Raw genomic sequence first — 14,610 nt, forward strand, 5'->3', positions numbered from 1 at the left:
TGTCATTATTTAGTAAAGATTCAAATCCCTTGTTTTTGCTAAATTAACACCATCAGGTCTCTTGGAAGTGATTTGCATATGGGGCAAGATTTAAAATACTAAAATCTTTTACGTCCTATTCAGATTTGGGGGAAAGAAGTAATTGCCGGCCAAGTTGGAAGGCTGCCGTTTGATCAACAGCAAGAGAGAGAGAGAGAGAGAGAGAGAGAGAGAGAGAGAGAAGGCTGGCATTAGGCTTTTAAATAACAATTCACATGGTTCTGTTTTTACTTTAACTGTCACTTTCCCAGTGAAAATGATTTCACATATGTAGGGGGTCTTATAGGTCTGGGTAAAGTTCCATGAATTTTCACAAAATGATGCCTACTTTCATTTTATCCTTTTTGTATTGTAAAACTGGAAACTTTATGACATTGTAAATTATCAGCTGGTTTTTCTGAATATAAAGTGTGAAAACACAGAACAGTATTTTGATCTATTTGATAATTTTGTGGGTTTTTTGAAGAAATAATGAGCATGTACATAGAAATAGTGACTGCTTGAATACTGTATCTACTTGCACTCTTTCAGTACATCAAGATTCCTGTATATTTTAGAGTATAATAAAACAGAGATGTGAGTTGTATTTAATGAATAATGTATTTGTATCTGTGCATATTACCTAAAATCTATAAAGTTTCTAGGGCATTGACTACTAGATTTTAAGCATTTTTTCTAAAATATTTACAGAAATTATAAATGTAATCCTCCATCTTTTCTTTATAATATAAAAAAGTCATAAAGGACCCTTCCTAATTATTATGGTAGGAAGATGAATATGCATTTTAAAGACAGCAGACTACGTTTTCTATTGTACCTTTTGAAAAAAAGAAAAAAAAAACTCAAGAGGATTCTAAAAGTATACATATGTGTGCTTTCTCTTTCCTTTTAGGAATTCTCTTCTGAATTCCCTGAGGGAATTTTCTAGAATCTCAGAATTGAAAGAAACCTGAGGTTCATCCAAGTCTAACCTCTTAACAAATGCAGGAGTCCCTTCTACAAGGGTGATCTTTCCACCTTGAACACTTCCAGTGACTCTACCTCACCAAGCAGTCCATTCAGTTGTTGAGCAGCTCTAACTGTTAGCAAAGTCTTCCTTAGCTGGAGCTGAAGCCTCCTTCCCGGTAACTGCTGCCCTTGGGCCCGGGTCTGTCCTCCACGAGAACACTGAGAACACTGAAAGGCTGAACCCCGTGCCCTCGGCCATGTCTTCTCTTTCATAGGCTGTTTGCTCATCTGCGCTGATTTCCAGAAGGACTCAATAGACACACTGATAAGATTTTACACATGTAATGAAATCCAAGGTGTAGCTATAAAGCAACAAGCTGTTTTGAATTTATCCTCACACATATCAGAGCTTAGATCTTGCATCACTTTATGTGAATGATGCTGTTACTGAACATATTTGTGATAGTCTATATCCCAGTTTGATCAACCACTTCTTTTGGTCGGCACCTGATGAGGGGAAACCCAGAGTACTGTCCCAAAATATATTTGAACAGCATTAGAATTGTTGGAGTTAGTACTTGGGCTGCTTGAATGAATGAACACAGCACCGCAGTAAGTTCCTTTATAGTTACACCTTGTATGTCAAAAGCATTCAGGCTCTGCTCCTAGTGGCGTTTGTCCTCACACAGAACAGAAAAGCCTGTTTGCTTTTTTAACTTTTGCATGAAAGATGACATCTGAAATATCTGATGTGTATTTTCATAATACCAGCTTCTGCTCTAGAACTACTTTTGGAGGAAATGGTGGTAATAGCAAATGGCCTCCTTTAACAAGACACTCAACTCAAACAGTGCCATTTAGTTCAGAAGATCTCTTAAGTGTAGCTGTCAATTCGGGGTTTAATTTGGCTTATATTGGAAAACTTTTAAGTGAAATAAAGTTTTTTAATGCAATAAACCCAAGTGTCTTTCTTTTACATATCATACATATCAACTTTTATCTTTTAATGTCTAATTACCATATTTCCCCATGTATAAGACGCAAGCCCCCAGCCCCGGGAAAATTTGGGGTCTAAAAACTGGGTGCGTCTTATACAGTGGTTGTGAAGTTTTTTACTTGCTTTTCACGCTTGTTTTTGCACTCATTGTTGAAGACAGTGATTCATCATCAGACACAGGTGAGGACCAGCTAATGGATGGGAGTTTTGACAGTGATGAGGAGTTGTATGAATTTTATGATGAATAAAATTTGAGTTTATTACAAAATAACTTTATGTAATACAATTTTTTTTTTGTTTGTTTTTCAAGTTTCGGGCCCCAAAATTAAGGTGCATCTTATACATGGGGAAATGTGCTAGTGTTATAACTAGTTTTTATCCTTCTTTAAAAACTTGACTGCCTGAACAGGCGGTGGCGCAGTGGATAGAGCGTCAGACGGACACGGAGGACCCAGATTCGAGACCCCGAGGTTGCCAGTTTGAGCACGAGCTCATCTGGTTTGATGCCTTAAGCAAAGGGTCACTCGGTCTGCTGTAGCCCCTGGTCAGAGCACATATGAGAAAGCAATCAGTGAACTGAGGTGCCGCAATAAGGAATTGATGCTTCTCATCTCCCTTCCTGTCTGTCTGTCCCTATCTGTCCCTCTCTCTATCTCTTGTCACACAAAATAAACAAAACCCTTTTCAATAAAGCAGCTTTGGAATTCAGATGAACCTATCTAAATGGGTTTTTCATATGTATTTATTCAACATGTATTTTTGCCTGCCTGCGTATACTTGGGGGTGGGAATGGGCAGGAAGTAAGCCAGAAATTATGGTCTTGTCCTCCCGGAGCTTAAAGTCTCATCATGGAAAGGCATGTGCCTGAAAGAATAAATGAACTAAAGAGGAATTAATTGTAAGGAAGTCCAGAGAACAACCAGATCCCTGTGGGAAGAAAGATCAGAACAGTCTTCATGGAAGAGTGGCATTTAGGCTGGACGCTGAGGAACAGCTATGACTTGAGCAGGTGGGGAAGGGCGAATGAAATCCGAGGGGAAAAGAACAAACCAGTATTTCTTAAAATGGGGGAGGGGAGAGAAGAGGAGGTGAATGAAATACATATCAGCACTTAGCTGTTCCTGAACATAAAAAGATCATGAAACCTACAAAAGGGCTAATTATAAATAGTACAGAGTTGAGATAACAAAAGTGAGAACAAGTAGCTATAAATAGGTGATTGGAGGAGCAGGTGAAGAAGACTTGAACGACCTTGCTCAAAACTGTCTTACCCTGTAATAGCAAAATGCCTATACATTGTGTAGCATGTACCAGGCAAGGTTGTAAGTACTTGAAATACATCTCTTAATCTGTACAATTGTCCCAGGAGGTGTAGGTACTATTATCAATTGCCTCATTGAACAAATGCTAAGTGAGGCAGAGATGTGAACTTAGCCAGTAATTTGTGAAGCATAGACTCAAATCCAGGCAGTCAGTACTCTGAACTGCCTCGTGACCTTCATCTAACATGCTTGTTATATGGTCCTTGTTGAAATTGGTGGTATTGCAGTTGGACCACATCCTGACTACCAAGTTATGAAAGTTCCTTTCAGTTTTATTTTCCTAGGTCACTAATTTTAGAAGAAACATAAAAGTGACCACAACAGATGTTTGCTGAACACCTGCTATGTAACGAACTGTGCTAGGCCCTGGGCATACGGCAGTAAAGGAAGAGGTAACAAAATTGGCCCTCCTGAGCCTAAGTGGATGACGTCAATGTAATCATCCTCATGCTTTTTCAGGTTGGCTGACAAGCGTGATTGGGGGATTCTTCATACAGAAGCTCTGGCTGGGTTTGACTGCTTGCTGTAAATTGAGCTTGGATCTGCTCCAACTAAAGTTGTCCAGAAGTCCTCAATGGTGATGACAAGCACAAGAAGGCAAGCCTGACCACGCAAACCCAGTCCTGCCTCCACGTGCATCTCGTGCTAATACTCCACTGGGCAAAGCAAGTCACAGCTCAGCCCCCCCTCGGTGGGATGGGGCAGCTTGGCTCTGCCTGTTGGGAAAGGAGAGTTTGACTTCAGGTTCCACAATTCACTTAGCCCTCAAATGATAAGCCAACTAGTGTGGCATTGTTTTCAGTTTATCCAAGTGTGTGTTTGGTGGTCTTTGCTCTCTGCCTGCTCCTTCTCTTCTGGGGTATCTGGTTCAGATGGTAAAACTGGGTAGCAACAATGTATTTGAATTGAAAAGTTGTTCTTGGCAGTAGAACTGATTGGTTAGGTGTTGGATTTGCTTTTTTCTAAAGGTGAGGAGCCAACTTTTGCCTAACATCAGAGGAATGTCCCTTCTCGTCTTATTGTGACTATCCCTGCCAAGTCAGCCTCATCTATCGCAAGATAGAAAGTCAGGCTTAGCTAGTGACTGTGTTTGATACAAAAAGATGCTGGAGTATAAAGTTCTCCACCTGGATCATTACTCATCTCACCTCTCCAGCACTGGTGCAAGTCTCCATCCCTTGCTTCATTCTTTTTTTTTTTTTTTTCTTTCTGAAGCTGGAAACGGGGAGAGACAGTCAGACAGACTCCCGCATGCGCCCGACCGGGATCCACCCGGCACGCCCACCAGGGGTGACGCTCTGCCCACCAGGGGGCGATGCTCTGCCCCTCCGGGGCATCGCTCTGCCGCGACCAGAGCCACTCTAGCGCCTGGGGCAGAGGCCAAGGAGCCATCCCCAGCGCCCGGGCCATCTTTGCTCCAATGGAGCCTCGGCTGTGGGAGGGGAAGAGAGAGAGAGGAAGGAGGGGCTGGGGGTGGAGAAGCAAATGGGCGCTTCTCCCATGTGCCCTGGCCGGGAATCGAACCCAGGTCCCCCGCACACCAGGCCGACGCTCTACCACTGAGCCAACCGGCCAGGGCCCCCTGCTTCATTCTTTCTGTGTTATTATTTCCTTGTGCCTATTTCACTCCTCTGGCCTTATGATAATGTCTCCTCTCTTAATTGGAATTAAAATACAGACTGAAGTGGTATTTCCTTAATTTGAAAAGCCAGTCATTTAATCTTAAAATATTTCTTCCTCTCCACTGTTCTCTAAACTTTAAGGGGAAAAAAAATTACATTATTTATCTTTTTAAGATCTATTTAGACCTTCAGCAAACTTTTCTTGAGGACATACTCTGCAGCAAGAACATTTTTAAATACTGAAGCTACAGCAGGGATACAACGATGAACCTAATAAAGTCCCTGCCTTCCGGAAGCTTCTATTTTAGTCAAGGAGACTGACGTGAGAGATACCGATTGTGATCACTCTGCAGGGAAAGGTTTGTGAGGAAGGCTGGGGAGCTGTTTGAGATGTTGATATAGCAGGGAATGTGGGAGGGGACCTGTTGAGGGTAAAAGGAAACCTTGCCAATTTATGCACTAGGGGATTGCACCAACAAAATGTTTAAAATGAGACACAGAAGAGAGCTCTGCTGAGGTTAAGCCAAAAGCATGCCATAGACTCGTAACCCAAGGATCATAGTGTCATTTGAAGAGAGGGGAGCTGGTTGATTGACAGTGTTTCCAGATGCCTGCTGGCTCAGCCATCCCTAGTGCATGGCGTGTAATTTGCTTTACCTTCAGCTAAAATTGGAAAGAGCACAGTGCTTGGGGTTGGACAGGTTAGCAATAAGCTCTAAAACAGGGGTCCCCAAACTTTTTACACAGGGGGCCAGTTCACTGTCCCTCAGACCATTGGAGGGCCGGACTATAAAAAAAACTATGCACAAATCCCTATGCACACTGCACATATCTTATTTTAAAGTAAAAAAAACGGGAATACAATATTTAAAATAAAGAACAAGTAAATTTAAATCAACAAACTGACCAGTATTTCAATGGGAACTAAAAATAAGACAGCCCCCGTCTTTTGGAGGTAAAATTAATACAAGACAGGGTCTTATAATAGGGGAAACATGGTGTGTAGTAATGTGGGGGGAGACCTTTGGGCAAAGGGAGGTTATAGGGGCCATTATGTTGTTGTACATTTGGGGGAGTATGAGGGCCATTGTACTGTGTAGTAATGGTTATAGTGCTTTGTCTTTCTTCCTACTTCTGCTGTTATTTCACACTGCTTCCGGTGATGTGGGGCGCCACAGCCGCAGACAGGATGTGCATCATATGATGTGCTTCCAGAGCCGCGAGGCGTGCATCCCGCGTCACTGGAAGTAGTACTGTATGTGAGCGACGCGGTGCTTTGCGCCGTACTGACCATCAATGAAAGAGGTACCCTTTCTGGGAGTGCGGTGGGGTCGGATAAATGGCCTCAGGGGGCCACATGCAGCCCCCGGGCCGTAGTTTGGGGACCCCTGCTCTAAAACTTGGTTCTTAAAGCGTCGACCTAGAACGCTGAGGTTCCTGGTTCAAAACCACGGGCTTGCCTGGTCAAGGCACACATGGTAGTTGATGCTTCCTGCTCCTAACCCACTTCTCTTTCTCTCTCTCTCTCCTCCCTAAAATGAATAAATAAAATCTTTTAAAAAAATTGTTTTAAACTTTGTCTTTATGCTAATTTAATAGTTGGCTACCTGCCCAAAGAAGTTCATTTCTGGTACCCGCCATGACAGCAGGTACTGTGGAGTAATACTGCCTCAGACCTTGTAGAAACAAAATTTTGCATTTTTTACACTTGATGTCCCACTTCCTGTGAAACCTGGTTTGAGCCCTCATGTCTGCCACAGAGATGGCAGGAACCAGCAAACATGGGGAAAAAAGTTACTTGTGGTTCTAATATTCGTGGTAAGAAAAGCCAAAATCTAAGAGAATGTGAATGAAGAGAATTAAGGTAAAGGGGCTTTTGGAGAAGACCTCTGTCTCTCCTCACATATGGGTTCCAATAAGTGTGTTAGGGGCATGGCAAGAAAGGCCATCTGTTGGCCTGTTGTTAGGTGACCAATGGGAAGAGGACCTGAGACACTGTAAATGGTCAAAAAGCTTTTGCCAAGTGACGTCAGTAAGAATGGCAGAACAAGGGCCTTGGCAAGAACGATGGCCTTTGTGACATTTTAATTTTTCTAGTTGCATTCTTCCAGCTTTACAGTAGCCTTGACAACAGCCAACATTCCTGGTGCGGCCTAGCGGCCACCAGAAAACAAAACAAAACTAGAGATCTTTCAAAGCCTCAGAGAACTATTATTTATTATCTTGTACATCATCCAGAAAGTGATATACACCATGAATATCCCTTATGAATTCAAATGCAGAAATCATTGAGAAATACTATCAATCTATCAACACATAATAAATATTATATACCAGAACCAAGTGGGATTTATCCCAAGAATACAAGATGGTTTCAACATGCAAAACTGAATCAATGTAATACACTATGTCAACACAAAAGAAAAGAAAACACTTGATTATTTATGGAGAAAAAGCATTTGACAAACTTCAACACCCTTTCATGATAAAAACAACTCAACACTAGAAATAGAGGAAAACTTTCTCAATATGATAAAGAGCATCTACGAAAAGTCCACAGCTAATATACTTAGTGATAAATGACTAAAAGCTTTCTACCTAAGGTCAAAGCCAAGACAAGGCTGTCTACTCTTTTTTTTTTTTCTTTTTTTTTTCCAATATATTTTAATTAAAAATTTAAATTTATTGTGTTAACATAGATTCAAGTGTCCTGCTCAATAAAACACCCTCACTTCCCAACAACATGCCCCCATTACATCCCCTTTGTCCTCTTCTCTCTGACTCCTTCCCCCCTTTCCTCTAGGATTTGCTGTCCTGTTCTCTGTATCTATGTGTTATGTATATATTATATTTATATAATTTCACTAATCTGTTCACCTTCTCTAATCCCTTCCCCTCATCTGCCTTCCCTCTGACAGCTGTCCCTCTGGTCTCTATGATCCTGCCTCTGCCTCTATCCTGCTCCTCAGTTTCTTGTGTTCATTAGATTCCTCATATGATGAGATCATATGATATTTCTCTGCCTGGCTTATTTCACTGAGCATAATAATTCCAAGATTTATCCATGACATTGCAAAAGGTAAGCTTTTCTTCTTTTTTACAGCTGCGTAGTATTCCATTGTGTATATGTATCACAGCTTTTTATCCACTCATCCACTGATAAACACTTGGATGGTTTCCAGATCTTGGCTATTGCAAACAATGCTGCAATAAACATGGGAACACATATCTTCTTTTGAATCAGTGTTTCAGGATTCTTAGGAGATATTCCTAAAAGTATAATAGCTGGGTCAAAAGGCAGTTTCATTTTTAATTTTTTGAGGAAGTACCATACTGTTTTCCACAGTGGCTGCACAAGTCCTCATTCCCACCAAGGGCTGTCTACTCTTAACACATCTACTCAACATTGTACTGGAGGTTCTAGCCAGAAAAATTAGAATGAAGAAATAAAAGATAACTATATTGAAAAGGAAGAAGTTAAACTGTTTGTAAATGTCATGATTTTACATATTGAAAATTCTAAAGGATCCACCTAAAAAGTAGTGCTGATAAGTTCATCAAGGTTCCTGGATACAAGATAATATATAAAACCAATTGTATCTTTATATACTTGCAGCAAACAATTAAAAAATGAAATTTTTAAAAATTCCATTTGAAATAGCACCCCCTCAAAAAATCTTGGGAATAAATTTAACAAAAGATGTATAAAATGTATAAAACTTGTACATGAAAACTACAAAACATTGAAAGACATTAGGATACCTAAATAAATGGAGAGACATCCTGTATTTATGAATTGGAAGACTTAATATTGTTTAAATGGCAATATTCCCCAAATTGATCTATAAATTAAATACAATCACTTTCAAATTTCACTACCTTTTTAGCAGAAATTGACAAGCTTACCCTGAAATCCCTGTCAACCTGTCAAGGACCCAGAATAGCGCAAACAATAAAAAAGAACAAAGAAGGCCCACCCATGCTTCCCAATTTCAAAACTTACTACAAAGCTACAGCAGTCAGGACAGTGTGGTATTCCCTTAAGGATAGACACATAGATCAATGGAATAGAATTAAGAGTCTAGAAATAAACCCATACATATTTGGTCAATAGATTTCAGAAAGATACCAAGATAATATATACATTGGGGAAAGAAGAGTCTTAACAAATAATGCTGGGTCAGCTACAAGTCCACCTGCAAAAGAATGAGTTTGGACCCCTATCTCACAACAAATACAAAAAAATTAAATGGATCACAGACCTAAATATGAGAGCTAAAACTATAAAACAGAAGAAAGCATAGCTGTAAACATGTGACCTTGGCTTAGGTATGGTTTCTTAGGTATGGAGCCTAAAGAACAAGCAACCGAAGAAGAACAGATAAGTTAGACTTCATCAAAATTAAAAACTTGTGCGTACCAAAAGACATTCTCAAGAAACTGAAAAAACAAACAACAGAATGGAGAAAATATTTGTAAGTCATATATCTAATAAGAGTCTAATATCCAGAGTATGCAAAAGAACTCCTACAACTCCATAATGAAAAGATAAGTCATTCAGTTTTTTAAATTGGCACAGGATTTTAACGATTTCTTTAAGAAGCTATACAGATGGCTAGTAAGCACTTGAAAAGATGTTCAACATCATTAGCCATCAGAGAAATGAAAATCAAAACCATGATGAAAAGCCATTTTACAGCCACCAAATGGCTATAATCAAAAAAAGAAAATCAACAAATAGTAAGTATTGGCAAGGATGTGGAGAAATTTAAACCCTCATACACTGCTGACAGATGTAAAATGAAGCAGCTTCTTTGGAAAACACTTGGCAGTTTCTCAAATAATTAAACCTAGATTTACCATATGACCCAGCAATTACACTCCTTATATATATGCCCATGGGATTGAGAACATATGTACACAGAGAAACTTTGCATGAATGTCCACAGAAGCATTATTCATAATAGCCAATGAATAGCAGCAACCTACTCTCCATCAACTGGTGAATGCATAGACAAATTATGGTATATCCACACAATGAAATATTATTCGGCTGTAAAAAGGAATGAAGTACATGCTACTCGTGGATGAACTTTGAAAACATGATGCTAAATGAAAGAAGGCAGGAACAAAATGCTGCCTCCTGGCCCTGGCCAGTTGGCTCAGCGGTAGAGTGTCGCCTGGCATGTGGAAGTCCCAGGTTCAATTCCCAACCAGGGCACACAGGAGAAGCACCCATCTGCTTCTCCACCCCTCCCCCTTTCCTTCCTCTCTCTCTCTCTTCCCCTCCTGCTGCCAAGGTTCCATGGGAGCAAAGTTGGCCCGGGCGCTGAGGATGGCTCCATGGCCTCTGCCTCAGGTGCTAGAATGGCTCTGATTGCAGCGGAGCAACGCCCCAGATGGGCCAAGCATCACCCTGTGGTGGTCATGCCCGGTGGATCCCAGTTGGGCGCATGCGTGAGTCTGTCTGTCTGCCTCCCCCCACTTCTCACTTTGGAAAAATACAAAAAAAACCCACAAAACCTGCCTCCTGCATGCTTCCATTTATCTAATATGTTCAGAACAGGTAAATCCATAGAGGTAGGAAGTATATTAGTGGTTATTAGAAGATGGTGGGTGGGGGAGTGGATGTGACTGCTTGTGGTTATGAGTTTCTTTTGGGGATGATGACATGTTCTAAAAGTAGAAAGTGAGGGTGGTTGCATGACTGTGAATATACTAGCAACCATTTATTTGTACACTAAAAAGCAGTGAAGTTTATGGTATTTAAAGTATAGCTCTATAAAATGTGAAAAAACAATTATGAGATTTGAGACTATTGGGAACCTGAATACTGAGTCATTCGCCATATTAAGGAAGTACTGTCCTTTTCTTCTAAGTGTGATAATGACAATGTGGTTATGCTTTTAAAAAGTAGTCCTTATCTTTAAGAGTTACTGAAATATTGTTATTTATAAATAAAATGTCCTGATGTCTGGCATTGGTTTCAAATAATACGAGCCTTCACATTCAAAACTAATCTGTTCAACCAGCAGCTTGTGCTCACGGCCACGAGAAGCAACCAAGCTGCCCCTGAAACCTGTGACTTGTTCTGCCCTTCGTTAATAGAACAGACCCAGAGTCTTACTGGTCTGTGGCATTCAATTCACATACGACCTGTCTCACAAACCTAAGTCGGGGAAAGGAGAAGGTAGAACTAAAGGAACTAGGGCAAGATTAAGGCAATCCATAAATGTCTTGAATGTTCATGCTCTGTGGGGTGCTGGTCCTCTAGATGAGAGCAGATGTTTTGTAACTGTGGGGTTCTTAAAAGCATGAAGGCTAAAACAGTTTTCTAAAAACTCAGGATTTGTTATAGAAAACACTTTTATAGGCATTGATTTTTTAATCAGAAAGAAATGTTTCAAAATGGCAAATGTTAATTGGATCTAAAATTTTCAACAATTCTTCCCACATAGCCATTCAACAGCCTTTCCTGTCTGTGCCACCTCTTCTGCGTTTCCTCCTCACAAATGCTAAACAATTACCAGTTTAGATTGCCTCCAAATTTAGATGGCTGCGGAGAACAAGGAAATAGCAAAGAAGATGGAAACATATAGTGTGTCCATAAAGTCATGGTGCACTTTTGACTGGTCACAGAAAAGCAACAAAAGACGATAGAAATGTGAAATCTGCACCAAATAAAAGGAAAACTCTCCCAGTTTCATACCTATTCAGTGCAGTTCGATGTGGGTTCATGCACAGATTTTTTAGGGCTCCTTAGGTAGCTATCCCGTATAGCCTCTACAGACTCATCACTGACTGATGGCCTACCAGAACGGGGTTTCTCCACCAAACTGCCGGTTTCCTTCAACTGCTTATCCCACCGAGTAATGTTATTCCCATGTGGTGGAGCTTCGTTATAAACGCCGATATTCACGTTGCACTTTGGTCACAGATTTGAATTTAGCGAGCCACAGAACACACTGAACTTTCCTCTGTACCGTCCACATCTCTACTGGCATGGCCGTGGGCTGCTCCACCGTATACACGGTGTTACGGCGTCATCTGCGCATGCGCACATGCTGCCACATCATCCTACAGAAACTGGGAGGGTTTTCCTTTTATTTGGTGCAGATTTCACATTTCTATCGTCTTTGTTGCTTTCCTGTGACCGGTCAAAAGTGCACCATGACTTTACGGACACACTGTATTACAGAATTATCAGGGTAGATGCTGCATTTCAAGGGAGGCCTGAGGAAAAATTCAGTTTTTTTTTAAAGCAGCAATGTTTAGCTTATAGAAATGAATTTGGTAAGAGTTACTATCAAGTAAAGAAAGCACATGTCAATTTCACATTAAATATATGCAGTGACTTTTTCTTTATTTGTTGTTTTTTATTTTTGTTATCTTCAGTGACTTTTTCTTATTACACAGTAATACTGTACATTATATTGAGCAAGCAGTCACTCGCTCTGCTGTAGCCCCCCCCCCCTAGTCAACGCACATATGAGAAGGCAATCAATTAACAACTAAGGTGCCACAGTAATACATTATAGTAAAAAATCTAGAAAGATAAGCAAAAAAGATAAAACCACCCATCATCTTGCCACAAAGATCATTAAGAAACACTAAAAGTGATTTTATTTTTCTAACTCTGTAACTATGAATATGAGCCATATTTTCTAAATGGGGTTATATTATATGTCGTGTTTGTAACTTGCTTTTTTTACTGGCTGTATTATAAGGTGACCAATAGTCCTCCTTTAGGGAGGACAGTCCTTTTTTTGTAAGTTCCATCCTCCCTCAAAAAGTGTCCTCCTACATGTCCTCTTTTTTGATATTGGAAGACTAATCTGTAAATGTCCGTATTCAATCAATGCAGAGTCGATCCATTGTGTGTGATGCGACGTATTTGTATTTGACATGATTCGTCAAGGATCAGTACAGTGCAGCGAGATGTGATTATGAGACACATGCGCTCCACATGGCAGACCTTGAGAGAGCGCGTGATATACCGAGAGCACAAATGGCTTTGTGTACTTCTTACTGAAACACAACACGGCACATACGACATTGTAAACTCACTATTATTTCTTTCTCAGTGAATATTCAATCATAGACAAGCACAATTCATGTTTTATTAATTCATTATCTATTTAATAATTTCCAAATACATATAATTTTAAAGTGGAAATCTAACCTCAAACCATATCTATTAATAACGCATTTTGATTAAATAGTTGCATAAAACAGTCGTTTTTTAATTAGAAAATGATAAATACACCTGAATATCACTCCAAATTAGTGGTTTTGTTTGATATTTAATTTTACTAAATAAGTACTTTTTTCTTACAAATTATTATTAAAAAGTAATAGGCACTGGCCTGACCTGTGGTGGCGCAGTGGGATAAAGCGTCGACCTGGAACACTGAGGTCGCCGGTTCGAAACCTTGGGCTTGCCTGGTCAAGGCACATATGGGAGTTGATGCTTCCTGCTCCTCCCCCTTCTTTCTCTCTCTGTCTCTCTCTCTCACTCCTCTCTCTCTCTAAAAAAATCAATAAATAAAATATTAAAAAAAAAGTAATAGGCATTTAAGCATAATTACAATATAAAATATTACAAATGTTTTTATTATGCATTCATCACATTAGAGTGTATTGTTGCAATGAATAAAATGTTTTTTATTTACGATGTTTTCTTCTATTTCTTTTTGTCCTCCTTTTCATTGAAAAAAAGTTGGTCACCTTATGTATTATAAATTTTTTTCCATGTCAGTATATTGTATATACATACAAAATAATAAATACACGGTGTGTTTAATGGCGTCCTCGTGTTGACGATGCCCTCAGCCTTATGCCTCAATTCAAGCACTTGCTGAGGATATACTAGGTGCCAAGAAACTTGCTCAGTCTCAGCCTGAGTGCAGTTCACCACCTGAGGGCGAACCGAACATGGGGACAAATACATAGAACCCTGTATGATTAATGGAAGGTCAAATTCATGGAATTCAGAGGCAGACTGGCCCAACTGGGTGACTTCTGGCAAGTTACACAGCCTCTCTGAGCTCTCATCAACACTGTCAGATGCGGATGGAAGCATTCCGTGAACTCAGTGAAGATTAGATGAGTTGATGCCCTCAAATTATTTAAAGGACAGGGCGTGACACAGAGTAAATGCTCAAAAAGCTATCGGTGTGTACAAGGCCTGGGTTCAAAACCTGGCTCACATAGAGCTGAGTGGCCTTGGGCCAGCTGCTTAGCTTCTCTGTGTGTCAGCTTCCTCATCTGTAAAATGGGGATAGTAAAGATCACTTATAAAGTTATTGGAAAGATTAAATGCATCACTATGCCTGGCAATAGGAAGCAGACAATAAATAAAAATCAGTATCAATATAGCAGCCTACTTTGAGCTAGAATGAAAACTAGCTCACAGATTCTTCTCTACTCCTCCCAACAATGGGTGGGGTCTGTGTTTCTTCCCCTTGACTGTAGGCGGGCTTTGCAGCGACTTGACCAATGGTATCTGGCTGAAGAGCCTCCATGCCCCTTTCTGACCCTAGCCATTCAAAACTGGCAGCTTCCCCTTCCTGTCTCCTCTCACGTTCTTCCTGGGAATGCTGAGATGTCCGGTTTCAGTCTGACTATCCTGAGACCATCATGCCCGAGGACCACGGGAAGAGGTCCCGTGGAGCCTGCCAGC

At 40.4% G+C, this 14,610-nt stretch overlaps 1 protein-coding gene across 1 annotated transcript in view; it reads right to left on the reverse strand.

The window, feature by feature from the left end:
• Positions 1 to 254: 254 nt before the first annotated feature.
• The window catches only part of BTD (biotinidase), a 46,158-nt gene continuing 31,802 nt past the window's right edge, over positions 255 to 14,610 (reverse strand). The window contains 2 exon segments of the mRNA XM_066351843.1: positions 255 to 1,071; positions 1,074 to 1,206. Coding sequence (XP_066207940.1) covers positions 893 to 1,071; positions 1,074 to 1,206 — 312 coding nt within the window. The 3' untranslated portion in view covers positions 255 to 892.

The sequence above is a fragment of the Saccopteryx leptura genome, chromosome 10, assembly GCF_036850995.1.
Source record: "Saccopteryx leptura isolate mSacLep1 chromosome 10, mSacLep1_pri_phased_curated, whole genome shotgun sequence".
Taxonomy (NCBI): Eukaryota; Metazoa; Chordata; class Mammalia; order Chiroptera; family Emballonuridae; genus Saccopteryx; species Saccopteryx leptura.